This window comes from Acinonyx jubatus, chromosome A3 (assembly GCF_027475565.1).
Source record: "Acinonyx jubatus isolate Ajub_Pintada_27869175 chromosome A3, VMU_Ajub_asm_v1.0, whole genome shotgun sequence".
NCBI classification, from domain to species: Eukaryota; Metazoa; Chordata; class Mammalia; order Carnivora; family Felidae; genus Acinonyx; species Acinonyx jubatus.
In genome coordinates, this window is record NC_069388.1 from 27110482 (window position 1) to 27126943 (window position 16462).

The following is a 16462-nucleotide window of genomic DNA, read 5'->3' on the forward strand; positions in this document are numbered from 1 at the left end:
AACTGACTGAGCCACCCAGGTGTCCCTAATAGTTACCTGCGTTCTTAAATGTACAGATTCCCAGGTCCCACTTAGATCTGCTGAATCAGAATCTTGAGAATGGAGTTAGAGAGCTATTCTTAGATACCTAGGTTGATAATCCAGGTCTAGGAACTACCAAACCATACTGTAAATTAACCTTGTCTTAAGTTCTAAGCAGGAGCTACAGAAACAAGCAAGTCTTGGAAACAGACCATCCTCAAAATCCAGCTTTGTAGTTATGCAGCTTTGGGAAAAGCACTTAAATGTATCTGAATTTTTTTTTTTTAATGTTTATTTACTTCTTGAGAGAGAGAGACAGAGTGCAAGCAGGGGAGGGGCAGAGAGAGAGAGAGAGACAGACAGACAGACACACACACACACACACACACACACACACACACAGATCTGAAGCTGGTTCTAGGCTCCGAGCTGTCAGCACAGAGCCAGCCCACATGGGGCTCGATCCCACGAACCTAGAGATCACGACCTAAGCCAAAGTAGGATGCTTAACCAACTGAGCCACCCAGGCACCCCAAATGTATCTGAATTTATAACTTGCCTTGTAGAACTGTTGTAATGTAAATATCACAGATAGAATAGGGCCCAGTGCAAAGTAGACAATATATGGAAACTGTTACTAATAGAGACTCCCATGGTCTACATTTAATTCAATCCACAGCTTTTAGCCTTGCTTCTGTTAGAACTCAGTACACTGACTGGAAAGCAAGCTGATCAGAAGTTTCCTCTTTTTGCTTCAACTACCAGATCTTTGTGATCTGCTAGAGTATCTGGGAGATCTACTTTCCAGGGACTAACCCATCAATCTATCACCTGTTTTCCACTAAATCACTATTTCCCAACTGCCAGCTATAGCTAAGGCTTATAGCTAAACTTATAGCTAAGGCTACTGGTTAATGAAATTTTTTTCCTACAGAATCCTTAAAATCTGTGAACTTACACAGCTGGTTTGTGATAGACCAGGCGGGTTACTTAAACTCTAATGTGATCAATGCAACTATTTTGTCTTAATAAATAGGTAGGAGAGATCAAAAATTTTAAATAGACTTTATGGACGAACTTCATCTATATTTACAACCATCTTTCTATATAACTACAGTGAAATACACAGTACAGTTAGGAAAAGACTGGAGTACAAAAAAAAAAAATCTTTCCAAACCCCCCTTCACTCAAAATCATCAATGACTCCCAACAACCTAGAAGAGAGAAAAGTCACGTTACCTTTTTTTTTTTTTTTAAAGGAAGAGCGAGAGCATGCACAGGAGCAGAGGAGGAGGCAGAAGGAGAGGCAAAGGGAGAGAGAGAATCCCAAGCAGGCTCCACGGAGCCTGAGGCAGGGCTCAATCCCAAGACCGTGAGATCATGGCCTTAGCGGAAATTAAGAGTCTGAAGCCCAACCTACTGAGCTACCTTTTAAGACTTGAAGGAAATGCAGAGATTATCTTTTCCAGCTGACCACCAATTTAACTTTCCTTTCCAAGTTCACCTTCCATGCATGGTCACTCAACATCTTCCACAGGAAACATTTCTCTCACTTATTTCTTCCTCTTTTCTTATCTTGTGGATTCTTCCCTTCTCTACTCCCACCCATACCTATCCAAATCCTCCCCCCATTCAGAGCCTGAAAACAGCTCCTGGGAGCTTTCCCTAACCACCAGCTTCTTCTGAACTGTGAGACCAACTATTTGTGCCTTTTATGACACTAGATAACACCTCACTTTATTTTACCATATCCCTTTCCACATACATATCATCCTACAATTTACACAGAATTTCAACCTCTAAAGTATATTTCTATATACAAATTTTTTTTTAAGTTTACTTATTTATTTTTGAGACGGGGGGAGGGGCAGAGAGACAGGGGAAGAGAGAATCCCAAGCAGACTCCGCACTGTCAGCAGAGCTCAATGCGGGGCTCAAACGCACAAACCATGAGATCATGACCTGAGCCAAAACCAAGAGTTGGACACTTAACCTACTGAGCCACCCAAGTACCCTCTATATAATTTTTTATTTGATCCCCATAACAACTGAGAAAGACAGAAAGAGCAAGATTATCTCATATGCACAGATGAACAAAACATCTTAGGTTAAAAGGATTACCAAGGTTAATTACTTTTAGAGTTTGGGTTAGAATCCACATGTTCTAATTTCGGGCTTAGTTCTGTTCCTACATGTGACATAAGACAGATAAACTTTCCGGTTCCCAAAAGGTATGCCAAGGCATCCCCCACAAATTCATAGGGGTTCTGTGAGATTTTTAAGTTTTGAGGGAAATACCAATTAATATCCAAATCCGCCAGGGAAGGAGTATACTACCAACCTGAGGTTGTTCTTAGTTTCAACATTAGATTGCACTACATTCCTTTTGATGGTGCATTTTTGCAAAGCTGGGTTTTCAGCCCTTCCTGTGACAAAAAGTAAGTACTACACAAAAACCAATGTTGAAAAGGAAATGAGTCTATTAGTGTCCAAATGATTCCAACATTCGAGAAGCTGTGCAGTGATCAACAGATGTATATATCCCAAAGCTCATCAATTATGGTCATATAAGCATAAAATAAGTTATATTTTCTTTCAATTTCTGTGTATAACTGTTTAGTTTTTAAAATTTTTATGAAGTTATTTATTTACTTACAGAGAAAGCGAGCGAGCGAGCCAGGGTGTGCACATGTGCTTGAGTGAGAGAGAGGGAGAGAATCCCAAGCAGGCTCTGTGCTGTCAGTGCAGAGCCTAACTTGGGGCTTGATCTCATGAACTGTGAAACCATAACCTGAGCCGAAATCAAGAGTTGGACACTTAAATGACTGAACCATCCAGGTGCCCCAGTGTATAACATTTGAAATGGCACCCAAGTTAAACATTTTTTTGTTTTTTGGACTTAACTACTTAAAAGTTACTGACACAATATGGGTGGCTATAAATTGATGAAGTCTGGGAACCTTTGCTTCTCAGTATCAAATATGGGGAAGTTCCTATAGCAAGGAACTATATGCTAAGTTCCTGGCATATGACAGTGCACAGTACAGTCGTAAGTAACCTCCAAGTTGCATGTTGGTAGCCCACTGGCCAAACCTGGCCTACACAGTGTGTGTATGTATGTATTTGTTTATATATTTATTTTAGAATGGAAAAGAGCAAGTGGGGGAGGGGCAGAGAGAGAGGGAGAGAGAGAATAACGAGCAGGCTCAGTGCTGTCAGCTCGACCTCACAGACCAAGAGATCATGACCTGAGCCAATATCAAGAGTCAGATGCTTAACCGACTGAGCCACCCAGGCACTCCTGTAGTGTTTTTAAAAACTCTTGAGCCAACATTTAAAAATCAGGGGAATTCATATATAAATACAAATTTTTACTTTCTTTTTGGAGAAGAGTATCAAGCAACACTGGACCTGCACTACTGCAAGTAATTACCAGCCGGAGCTGGAGCACACACAGCAGTACCCGTCGCAGGCACTTACATCACACTAGCTGCACAGAGGGCAACTGCCTGCCATTTAAAGGCCTGCATTTGGACTCCTTATCCTCACACAGAAAAGGTAACAACTTATTGAAAACAAAAGGATAGAATATAACTGAAAATATAGGAAATCAGTATTAGGCAAGACCTAGGAGAGAGAAGATTGAACCTTTACTCCCTTCCTCTGACACAAACTCGCTGAGCTGTATGAGTTGAGCCAAATTGCTTCTTTTGCTTCAATTTCCTGATCTGTCAAATAAAGACAACCTCTTCTGGGCGCCTGGGTGGCTCAGTTGGTTAAGCACCTGACTTCAGGTCAGGTCATGATCTCACAGTTAGTGAGTTCGAATCCCGCTTTGGGAGAGCCCCACTTCTTTCTCTCCCTCTCTGCCTCTTGCTCACTTGAGCCCTCTTTCACAACAACAACAGATAACCTCGTCTATCAACTTCAGAGAATACAGTATACAAGTGTTAAAGCATTACAAAAACCTTTTCAAACGCTACTTTAAAAAAAAGGTATCACTATTACTTAAAAATCTAAATCCCAAATACTTCTGAAATTATAATCTCTTTCTTCTTATACTCACCTTGAGAATTTTAACAACAACTTTTTCATTATTTGTGATGTTGATGGCTTCAAATACTTCACTGTATTTACCCCGGCCTAATTTTCGAACGAGTTGGTAGTCATCTTGATTACTGTGAACAAAAAAAGTCAAAGTCACAATGATTTTAAAAGTTCAAACTATAAGGCACTAATTAACTTTAAAAACTCTACTACCAGTAGGAGTAAAAGAAATAAAAGGCATTTCAAATAATTCCCAAATTGGTTTCTCTGTATTTTAAAAATCGGGCCATTAATTACAAATGTGTGTTCTAAATCCTAGAATTAGAAAAGTTTAAGCCTTTCAATTATTCTTTCAAATCCCACACTGTTTACATTTCTACTGGCATGCCACACATAGCTACCTTATATTAGGGTTTGTTATGTGTTTATATCCAACAACAGACAGCTTTCCCTTGGAGGATAATTTTTATATATCTCTGTCCTCTCGTGCCTGGCCCGGTGTTGGCACCTAGCAGGAAGTCAATTCATGTTGTAAGAATATTTCAATTCAGCCACACATTAGAAGCAGATTTTTCATGGACCTTTTAGCAGGTAAGTGGCTTTCAAACACATAGGCTTGACTTCCCACTTGCCCTCCAAGGCAAACTCTGAGGACAGTCCATGTAAAAAGTTTGCAAATCACACTACAGATCATGAATCATAGTTAGGGGCCCCTTCCTCTATTTTTACCCATATTCCATGACCACTAGCAACATCAGAGGTAAAAAATAAGGGAAATGCCAACATTTTATCCCTGCCTCTGATTACAATTTAGATGACTTTGCCTTAAAGAGTAAGTCAAAATTCTATTTACTCCTGCTGGGGGCACTGAAAATCCAACATGTAACAAATTAGCCATCCATTGTCCTCAAGCAGCCAAAAAGAAAGTGAAATGAACAGACAAGGCAGATGGTACTAAGGACAAGGGACACTGTATTAAGGCAGGTCTGGGGGAGGAGGCTCTTAATTCTGGTGGAGTTCTCCTGTGGCAGACACAGAAAACAAATGCATGTGAGCCAAGAGTGCCATGCCAAACCTCGGAAGGGCTGTTTAGTGTTATTTAAGCAGAACTAAGTGCAAAGCACTCAATTCAAAGACAGTGGTTCAAATTTTGTTAGCAAAACACAAGTATTCCTAGAATTTGAAGCCTGTGACAAGTGAGGAATTGTTAGGTTATCAATAACAACATTTACTGATATTGTACCACTGGTTCTTGATGGTATCTATGAAGCACACTGTAACTCCTTGTGCACAGGCAATGCATTTACTGTTAAGAATCATGGCCCAAGCAGGATTACATACCCCCTTATGTCAATACTGGGAGACTATCTTTAACCACTTACAGGTTATATACATCACATGTGAATAGATATAAAATGTAGCATGTGGGAGCTACTGCTTTATGCATTTCCAAATTGTTTTCTTTTGCACTGGATGTCAAAATGCTTTTATCACAGTTAGTATGACCTGATCAATTAAATACCTACATGTTGGGACAAGAGATACAAACATCCAAATGAGACTGCAGAGAGAATAGGGGCAAACACAACTACGGAGGTAGACTGCAACTGTTCAAAATGGAATTGGGGCTTAAATCCACGTTACACATGGCTTGCTTCATGGTAAGAGTAAACGCTGATAAGGGTTTAATTTTGTTTCTATCAGAAAGAGGACATCTTTCTGGAGAACTGTTTCATCCTTCAGTATCATCATGGGACAACATTCTCTGACCTCAAAAATACTTTACATAAGAGTATGGTTTTTAAAATCTCTCAAGTATTAATTCTCACCTAACTACAAAGCCCTTAGGTGAGACAAGCTGACATGTAACTCTTTGTTACCAGCCTTTTATCCAGAATATGTAAGTCCAAGAAAAGAATAAGAGACAGAAGTAATTTTTAAATGGTAAGCCCAACAAAACTGTTAATTTGCCAAAGCAATACGTTGCTTCTTCACTGCAGAAGAAAACACAAATCAGGTTTTAATCTTGAGGTTTATAAATGCAGTCAGGAAGGATTCCTAACACAAATTACTCAACAAGTACACAAGAATCAACCCTATGAGTGAGGACAGTGAAGTAAGAGGAAATAATTACCCCCACTCCACCACATGTGACTCATAATCCCAGTACTCTCGGGGTCTGTGCGTATTAACATCTGTGTAAACTCTGGCCCTGCTTGGCACGGGTCCCGACATGTCAGACAGGTTGGCGAATGAAGGTGGACTTGATGTTTGGAGATCTGGCAGTCAATGTGTTCAGAAGCAGCTGGGGGTATGACCTTGTTTCAGACCTGTTTTCTTCAAACTGCAAACACAAAATGCATAAAGTCCAAGGAATTATTTTTAAAAAGCATGTGTGAAGAAAAAAAAAAAACATGTTATAATAATGGCCTCAAATATACCTCTGACTCTGGGAATGCAAGCTGGTGCAGCCACTCTGGAAAACAGTATGGCGGTTCCTCAAAACACTAAAAATAGAACTACCCTACGACCCAGCAATTGCACTACTAGGCATTTATCCATGGGATGTAGGTGTGCTGTTTCGAAGGGACACGTGCACCCCCATGTTTATAGTAGCACTATCAACAATAGCCAAAGTATGGAAAGAGCCCAAATGTCCATTGATGGATGAATGGATAAAGAAGATGCGGTATATATGTGTATGTGTGTGTAACACACACACACACACACACACACACACACACACACACACACACACACACACTGGAGTATTACTCGGCCATCAAAAAGAATGGAACCTTGCCATTTGCAACTACATGGATGGAACTGGAGAATAGGTATTATGCTAAGTGAAATTGGTCAGAGAAAGACAAAAATCATATGACTTCACTCATATAAGGACTTTAAGAGACAAAACAGATGAACATAAGGGGAGGGAAACAAAAATAATATAGAAAAAGAGGGGGACAAAACAGAAGAGACTCATAAATCTGGAGAACAAACTGAGGGTTACGGGAGGGGTTGTGGGAGGGGGGATGGGCTAAATGGTTAAGGGGCACTAAGGGAAACTACGCCTGAAATCATTGCGGCACTATATGCTAATTTGGATGTAAATTAAAAGAAAAATAAAAAATACAACAAGCTAAAATAAAAAAATATATACCTCTGACTCTTCTACCTATTAACCAATGACTAGATCCCAACTGTGTCAACCACAGTGTTTCCTATTACCCAGAAAGTAAAAGAAAAAGAAAAAAAGAGAAAGAAAACAAAAACAAAAACCAAGAAACATACTTAAAACCATGCTGGCCCTAATTCTATTCTGCATCATCTAAAGTTTGGATGCTCTTTATAAGACAGCCTGGAAGGGAAAAATGGCATTGAGGACAGACCTATCAACATTACTACCATTTATACATTCCACAGAAACCATTGGCAAGAGTAGCTTTCCATAGCTCAAGTAGGAGTGCTAAAAGACTAGACAGAACAGTGGCAAAGCCGGGAGTACCAACTGTTAGCCTGACTCTAATGGTTATGAAACCAGGAAGGGAATAAAGACATACATCAAAGTTCAATGTCTTTTTGTAACAATCCAAATCATTCAGGAATCTTGCATAATAATCAGTAGATCCTTAATTATAGATCCTTAATCCTTCAAATTGTGCCATTTGAAAGTCATACCTGATTTCATTAAATTTAAAAACAAATAGGGGCGCCTGCATAGCCCAGTTGGTTGGGTGGCTGACTTCGGCTCAGGTCATGATCTCGCGGTCCGTGAGTTCGAGCCCCATGTCGGGCTCTGTGCTGACAGCTCGGAGACTGGAGCCTGTTTCAGATTCTGTGTCTCCCTCTCTCTGACCCTCCCCCGTTCATGCTCTGTCTCTCTCTGTCTCAAAAATAAATAAACGTTAAAAAAAAATTAAAAAAAAATTTAAAAACAAATAATTTCCTCCTGATTTATTTAATACAGGAGGAAACTTAATAGAAACTGGTAGAAGACAGTAATATATGTTACCTGAACTAATGCAAAATTTGACATAAAGGGAAAAGTGGTAAACATTTAGAAACACGCTTTCTACCAAATCAGTAAACTAAGTCTACATAACAGGTAAACTGTGATGTCTTCCCCTGACCATTCCAATCTATTTATCTTTTCAGAGAATCCTACAGCATTTGCTGATCCCCTTTACTCTGCATTTAATTAAAAATGTATTGAGTCTCCAGATTTTATAACCTGAGAACGTATCACTTATGTAAGTTTCTGGCTAAGGTTGTGTAACCTCAACTTAACTACAAGGAAACATTGGACAAACCGAAAATGAGGAAGCTTCTATTAAAAAGGGGCAGTGAGGGAATGGGGCACCTGGATGGCTCAATTGGTAAAGGGTCAGACTCTTGATTTCAGGGTCATGCGTTCAAGCCCCATGCTGGACGTGAAGCCTACTTTACAAAGGTGGTGGGAGGAACACTTGGGTGGCTCAGTGGGTTAAGCACCTTACTTCCGCTCAGCTCAGGTCATGATCTCACAGTTCATGAGATGGGTTCTTGAGTTTGAGCCCCATGTCAGGCTCTGTACTGACAGCTCAGAACCTGGAGCCTGCTTCGGATTCTGTGTCTCCCTCTCTCTCTGCCCCACCCCTGCTTGCACTCTGTCTCTTTCTCAAAAATAAATATTTAAAAAATTTAAAAAAAGGGGGGGGATACACTATATCCTCAAAAATGTCAATACTATAAAAGAAAAAAAAAAGAAGGCTAAAGAGACATGACTATATACAATGTCCTACCCCTAGACTGTATCCTGTACTGGAGCGGGAGAAATGGTATAAAAAAACAATACTATGAAATCAAATGACAAAAACATTTAGATGGTAGATTACGTGTGCACAAGAGTACAGTCACATAATAAAGCAAATGGGGTAAAAAAATATTACAATAGGTAAATCTGAGTAAAGGGGATACAGATGTTCTTTGTACCACTTTTGTTTTTTGTTGAAATAACGTGATTTATAAAAACTGGTAAAATACACATAACATAAAATTTACCAATTTAACCATGTTTTCTTTAAAAAAAAATACAAGAATTGCAGGAGGTATAGTTAACTCCCAGCCTCAGAGGGCCAATCATGGGTGGACATGACATTACAAAATGAGACCTCATTTTTTTCTCTGGGAAATCACCTGAGTCACGTGGAAAACATTCCCTAGTTCCCATTTACTAGTCCATGTATCTATCAGTCTTATCACCCAGTCTTCCTCTGCTTTCTTAAGGCCTTGGCATTCTCTGTGAAGAGGAGAGCAAGACTACTCACTAATGAAACTCCTGAGATTCTCAAGTACTTGTCTGACCCTTGCAGCTTTGTGCCTCATCAGTTGGGACCTAATTAATGAAACGGCGGACTTGATTCTCCAGTGGGAGGACTGCTTGCAGTTTTGCAACACCGGGAAGAGGTGCTTCACTTTACTATCATGCATACCAAATAATCTGTTGATAGTAAGACAGTCATTCACAGGAATTTCAAATGGTTGGCTTTCATGAACTATATAGGGAGAAGAAAAGAGAGAGTCCTTGAACTGTACCTCAGCAACCTCAGATAAATAAAATGGCACAAAGAGGGACAGAAGATCAGTGACAGGCTGGGGATACAGAGGGGAAGTGAAAAGATAGGAGAGCTCGTTAAAGACAAACATTTTATTTAGAAATAGTATTTCACTTGCAACCTCTGTAAATATGTATGTATGTTCATATACAGCCTAACAAGAAAGAAATAAAGGGACAGCCTAATTTTCTCAATTACTGATTGGTTCTTTCATACATTCCTTCCTTTGTCCATCCCTTAAGTATATGAGCATCAACTATGAAAAAACATCCTGCTAGTCCTTGGAAATAGAATAACAAGCAAGGAAGAACAAGGGTGAGACAAAAATGCCTTTAAGATTTTATCTGCAAACTAAGGATAATGGAAACTCATTGAGGGGTTGTTTTTTAAGTAGGTTACATTCATGCCCAATGCAGGACCTGAACTCAGGACCCCAAGATCAAGACCCAAGCTGAGATCAAGAGTCAGACATTTAACTGACCAAGCCACCCACACACCCCTCACTGTTGAGTTTTAAGCAGAAAAGTGACCCATGTGTACATTTTGAAGAGTTCACTCTGGCTGGATGTGGGACAAGCAGAGGAACAGATTTAGGGAGAAAGAAGACTGTTAACAATGACTTATGCAGGAGCAATGACGAAAGCTTGCCCAATTGTGGTAGCAATGGAGATAAGTGCACAAATTTGAGGAACAAAATTTGTGGTGTAAAATCAATAGTTCAGGGTCGTCTAGATAATGGGGTAAAAAGTGGGAGGTGACTTTTAGATTTCTGTTGATACCACTTATGGAGACAGAAAACATTCTGGAAGAGAGCTCATTCATCAGGTTTTGGACTTAAGGTTAAAATGGAGGAGACATTAAAAAGGATACTGAACAAGCAATTAGATATTCCAAGTCTGGAGCTAAAAGAGCCTCTCAGCTTTAAATATCTAACCCTCCCAGCAATTCTATGAGGCAGGCATTTCTCTCCCTAATCTACAGACAGGAAAACAGCCTAAGTAAGTTTAGTAGCTTGGCCATAAATATCCAGAAGAGTTGGGATTCAAAGCGAAGGTGGCCGACCTACAAGGTTCAAGTGTTTTCATTCCCATAGAACTGGTCACTTCGTATCTCATATACAATAGTCTTCAAACCTTAACTTCCTTGGGGCACCTGGGTGGCTCAGTCGTTTAAGCATCTGACTTTGGCTCAGATCATGATCTCAGAGTTTGTGGGTTTGAGCCCCATGTCAGGCTCTGTGCTGACAGCTCAGAGACTGAAGCCTGCTTCAGATTCTGTGTCTCCCTCGCTCTCTGCTCCTACCTCACTTGAGCTCTCTCTCTTTCAAAAATAAACAAACATTACAAACAAACAAAAAAACCTTAACTTCCTTATTAGACACTTAGCTCTCTGAAGTCAAGATGCATGTCTGATTTATCTTTTGACTTTACAGTAGCCAGTTCAAGGCTCTGCATTTTGTAGGGTGTTCATGAAATATTATTTGTTGACCAAATCAAGGCTGTTTCTTTTCAAAAAATGAAATGTAATGAAAATGAAATTTGCCTCCAAAAGGTAGGGTAGCCCTATTCTGGCTATCTGGTACAAAGCTAGGAGAATCGGGAGACCAACTCAAGGGTTCCTGAGTTGCTGTTCCCTTTACATGCACGTTCTCTCTCTCTCAGTATTATAGTTTCCTCTGTTCATAACAGGGCCACAGTTAAAATTAAGAGAATATTGGAGAAACTTGATGTTAGCAATTTTTACAACAGCTTGTTTAGAAGTTGGTGAAAGTACCTGAGTCCTAGATATCCTGATGATCAATCGTCCTACCTAGTGTTCATAATACAAGCATATCCTAAGAAAATCTGACTTGAAGAAAAAGTATTAACTTTCTTAATAATTCCATTTTAAATGACCTAACTTCATCCTTACTGTCTCATATGATTGCATAAAAGGAGGTGTAATTTTAGCTGATAACAATTTCATAGGACTAAAAAGCCTTCAGAATGACTCTGAATACATGGCTATGTTTTGTTTGTTCATGCTTAGCCTAACAGAAGCCAATTAATCAACTGGAAAATTATCTTGTTGGTAAAATTTTCTCTATTAAAGTCAGACCACACCTACAACCAAAGCCAGTTATATGGCTCTGTTTGACCTATTCTTTAATAAAATGCAAGTCAATGAAAACTCCATCTAACTATGAGGCTAAAACATGTACTGCCAAAATCATAGGTTTATCAACATAAATGGAATATAGAACTAATTAATTTCTATTAAAAACTCCTCTCGCCTTCCTCAATCTCTCCCTCTAATCTCTTCTACTCCATGTGATTTCTGTTTTTCAATCTGGCAACTAAAAAGAAAACTGGAGGCTTAGTAAATGATCCCAAACCAGAAAACTGCATGTCTGATTAATCATCGTACCAATGTTATTTTTATAAATAAATTTCCCAGCAGAACTGGAAAAGATTATTCTGGAACCTTAAATTTAAAAAGTTAAGTCCATTTTCAAACTTCAATACAGTTTCACTAGTTCTTTTAACCCTAATGTTTATGAGGGTCTCCATCTTAAAAACAAAACAAAATAAACCCTCCCAACCCTAGATAAGCCATAGTGAATGAGTAATATCTCATAATCATCTAGACGGCAAAGATTTCTTTGGTAAAAAATGAGGAATGTGCTTATATTGCACTGACTGCATGATTTAAGAATGCTTGTTCAGAAGAAAAGCAGTTGTATAAGGAAAACAACACCTTTTCAGCACTGCTGCAGAGAATCAACTCTTCTTCCTAGCAATCAGGCAGCATACACTGCAAAGAGATGGTTTGTGGAACAAACTCAGGAAGAACACAACTAGATACTTGTGACTTGCAGAAGCAAAGACAAACAGTCATAGAAACTTGCCTTTTCCCCTTTCAAAGTGGCTATGAAATGAACACAAAAAAGCAGGAGTTAATACAACCGGAATTACTTGTTTCGTATGTCTATAGTTCCCCTTAATTTCCCATTCTCTCTTCCTTTCAAATCAAGAGCAGAATGTCCACTCAGCAAGCATTTATTAAACAATTTTTATGTATCAGGAAATGTGTGCCTATTGCTGGGAAGGGATTATTTCTCTAGGCCTTGGAGAATAAAGAGAAACTATCTCTACCCTTGACAAAGAAAACAGACCATCACACTCTCAAGCGATTAGTGCTTGAAAGAATGAAGTCTAAGATGCTCTGCAGGAATTGAAGGGAATTTAAGTCACCCACCAACCCAGTGTCATTCATTCAACAAATAGTTATGGAGTACCTCAAAGTCTGGGGAAAGCTGCCAGGGAAAAAATAACATCTAAGCTTAATTTTGAAGGATGCACAGAAATTACTCAGATGAAAAACAGTAAAACAAGAAATTGAAAAGCCCAAGACTTTAAACAAGTTAAGAATTTTAACGACCTGTAACGTTATACCCTAAAATTACCAAAGGCTGGCATACCTTGTCATTCCCTATAAGAAGCACACCAGATCGGCATTCCTTTTTTTTTTTTAAATTTATTCTGGGGGTGGGGGTGGGGGTGGGAGGGCGAGCGGGGGAAGGGCAGAGAGAGAGAGAGAGAGAGAAAGAAAGAGAGAGAGAAAGAAAGAGAGAGAGAGAAAGAAAGAGAGAGAGAGAAAGAAAGAGAGAAAGAGAGAGAGAGAGAGAGAGAGAGAAAATGAATCTTAAACAAGCTCCACACTCAGCGCAGAGCCCAACACAGCCCAACGCAGGGCTGGATTCCATGACCCTGGGATAGTGATCTGAGCCAAAATCAAGAGTTGGATGCTCAACTGACTGAGCCACCCAGGCACCCCTCAGCAATCCTTTTATATCTGGTTTGAAGAACACTAGAGAACACTCTACTCGACTATTACTATGTGTGCCTTAACAAAAAATTATTAACTCATAACCACTGCAGTTCAGATCTCATTCTCTTCCTTTCTCCACTCATACAAATAAGTTCTAATACAGAGGTCACAAAGCAAAATGCCTAGAAAGGACAAATAAAGAGCTAGCGGGTGTAGATCCACGAAAGTGTAATTGGAGCTTCTCAAAGTAAGAAACCCAGATTTTTGCAGGTAATTTCCCCGTCTTCAGTAATGGTGGGCTAGGTTATTTGGGTCAATCTTTCCACTGAGAACAGCTAAAGAGAACGGATTAAACACACACACAAAACACTCTCTCTCTCTCTCACACACACACATATATATATATACACATCCTTGTTTTCTCTCTCTTAAATAAAACAGATAAACAATTATAGCCTACAGTGAAGAGAAAATGAGAACCCAGAGAAGCAAGCAAGCAAGCCCAAAGGGTCTTTGTTGATCCCTGAAAATTAGAATTTTGTTCTGACAGGAACCAGAGCACAGGGCCCTCAAAGGGTGGAAGTCTAATAGGAGACCTTCATAATAAGCTGACTTCAGAGGATTAAAACTTTAGGGTGAGAGTGAATGAGAAGTGGAAGATCCAGGAAAGAAATACAATTCTATGGAGGGAATATCAGATTAAAAAAATTGTTTTCAGGTGGTTCCTGGACCTGTAATGTCCAGATACCTGACATGAACAAGCTCTCTGTGGGGGGGAAAAAAAGCACCTTGCTATTATAGGCCTCGAATGATTCCTACAAATAATTTTCAAATAGAACACACAGCCTGTGCTCAAAGATAACTAGGTATCGACGGAAAAGACTACAAGGGTAAGACCTGGCAGAAAAAAACCGAGAAAAGACATACAGAGACTTCTGATCTTATCAAACTCAAACCAACCACGTTGATGATCTCACGGTTTGATGATGAGTTTGAGCCCCACATCAGGCTTTGCACTGAACACACAAAGCTTGCTTCAGATTCTCTGCCTCCATCTTGCTTGCGTGTTCTCTCTCTCAAAAATAAACATTAAAAAAAGTTTTTTAAAAATTAAAAAAACATGTTGATTATGCTTATAGAAATATGAGATAAGCTTCAGAATGCTAGCAGGGAACAGGATACTCTAGAAAGTAACAGATTTCAAAAAGTGAAAAGAACAAAACAGAATGTTTAGGAAGAAATAAAAAATAACAAGTGAATTGATTTAAGAGTAACTTCAACAAAGTTGAAGACAAAACTAAGAAATTGGAAAATAGGCCAGTAATTACCCAAAATATAGCAGAAAAGTCAAAACTATGGAAAAGCAAGAAAGGAATAATACTGTGAAATGGTTTAATATACTTTTGATCAGTACCAGAAGAAATTGAGAAAATGGGAGACAGCAAGGGCAATACATATTTGAAAGAGGTGTAACAGCTGAAAATTTCCCAGAAGCAATCAGACACAAACACATTCCAGAAGCCAACAAATTCCAGACAATAAATAAAAAGAAATCCACAACTAAACATACAATAATAAAACAGCAAAGACAAAGGCAAATCTGAAAAGCAAACAGAGACGTTAGATTACATTCAAAGAAGCAACAGCAGAACAGCTGATTTTCCAAAAGCAACAATGAAGCCTAAGACAGTTTAATACCTTCAGCGTGCTAAGGGAAAATATCTGCCAAATTAAAATTCTACATCCAGCAAAGATCTCTAAAGAAAGAAGATAAAAAATAATCCCGGGAAGTCTGCGTGGCTCAGTTGGTTGAGCATCCAACTTCGGCTCAGGTCATGATCTCATAGTTCATGAGTTTGTGCCCTGCGTCGGGCACTGTGTTTACAGCTTGGAGCCTGGAGCCTGCTTTGGATTCTGTGTCTCCCTCTCTCTCTGCCCCTCTCCACTCTCACTCTGCCTCTCTCTCTCAAAATTAAACGTTAAAAAAAAAAAATGGGTATATATAAGTATATATATATGTGTGTGTGTATATATATATATATACATATATATATACACACATACACACACACACACACACACACATACATACATCCCATTTGGAAGGTCTGTGTTGAAGGAGAAAGAGCAAAAAAAGAGAAAAACTATGGAAAAGTTCAAGCAACCTTTGACTATTAATATCAGACTTTGGTCAATTATGGCTCCAAGTTTAATACCTACAATGGTATCTACTCATATAACAAAAATATCATGTATTTCAAAACTAGAAAGAGGGGGGAAATGGAATGATAAAAAGAACCAAAAAAAAAAAAAAAAGGGAAGAAAAAAGAAGAAAAACCCCAGAACATAAACAGAGAAAAGTTAAACTGAAATATGACTAATTATATTCAATATAAATGAAATAAATTATCCAGAAAAAAATAAAGACTGTCAGACTAATAAAAAAAATACATCCAAATGAACTAGAATAACGAAAACAGTTCTGAGAAAGAAAAATAAAGCTGGAGGAATCACACTATTTAAGTTATTTACTACAAAGCTACAGTTATTAAAAGTGTGGTAATGACAAAAGGATAAACCAGTGGAGCAGAATGAAAGTGCAGAAATAAATCCCTACAAATATGGCCAATTGATTTTTGACAATGGTACAAAAGCAGGTCAATGGGAAAAGGGTAATCTTTTCTCTAAAAGGTTTTAGAACATTTTAACATCCATATGCAAAATCATGAACTTGACTCTAAACCTCACACACCTTATACAAAAAACAATTCATAATAAAGGCACCCAGTGGCTCAGTCGGTTGAGCATCGGACTTGGGCTCAGGTGAGCTCCAGGTAGGGCTTCGTGATGATAACGCAGAGCCTGCTTCAGATCCTCTGTCTCCCTCCCTCTCTGCCCCTCCCCTGTTTGTGGGCACTTGCTCACTCTCTCAAAAATAAACATTAAAAATAATTCATAATAGATGGTGGATCTAAATACAAAATGAA

General features: G+C 38.9%; 1 protein-coding gene across 2 annotated transcripts in view; it reads right to left on the reverse strand.

The window, feature by feature from the left end:
- The window catches only part of CSNK2A1 (casein kinase 2 alpha 1), a 53508-nt gene that overhangs the window by 18127 nt on the left and 18919 nt on the right, over positions 1 to 16462 (reverse strand). Inside the window, exons 2-3 of one of the 2 annotated variants that reach the window (XM_027069767.2) lie at positions 6203 to 6412; positions 4088 to 4199 (exon numbers count right to left, since the gene is read on the reverse strand). In XM_027069767.2, the coding sequence (XP_026925568.1) occupies positions 4088 to 4199; positions 6203 to 6303 (213 nt within the window). In that variant the 5' untranslated portion in view covers positions 6304 to 6412. The remainder of the gene's footprint in view (positions 1 to 4087; positions 4200 to 6202; positions 6413 to 16462) is intronic. The other variant, XM_053200131.1, reaches the window with a different exon arrangement.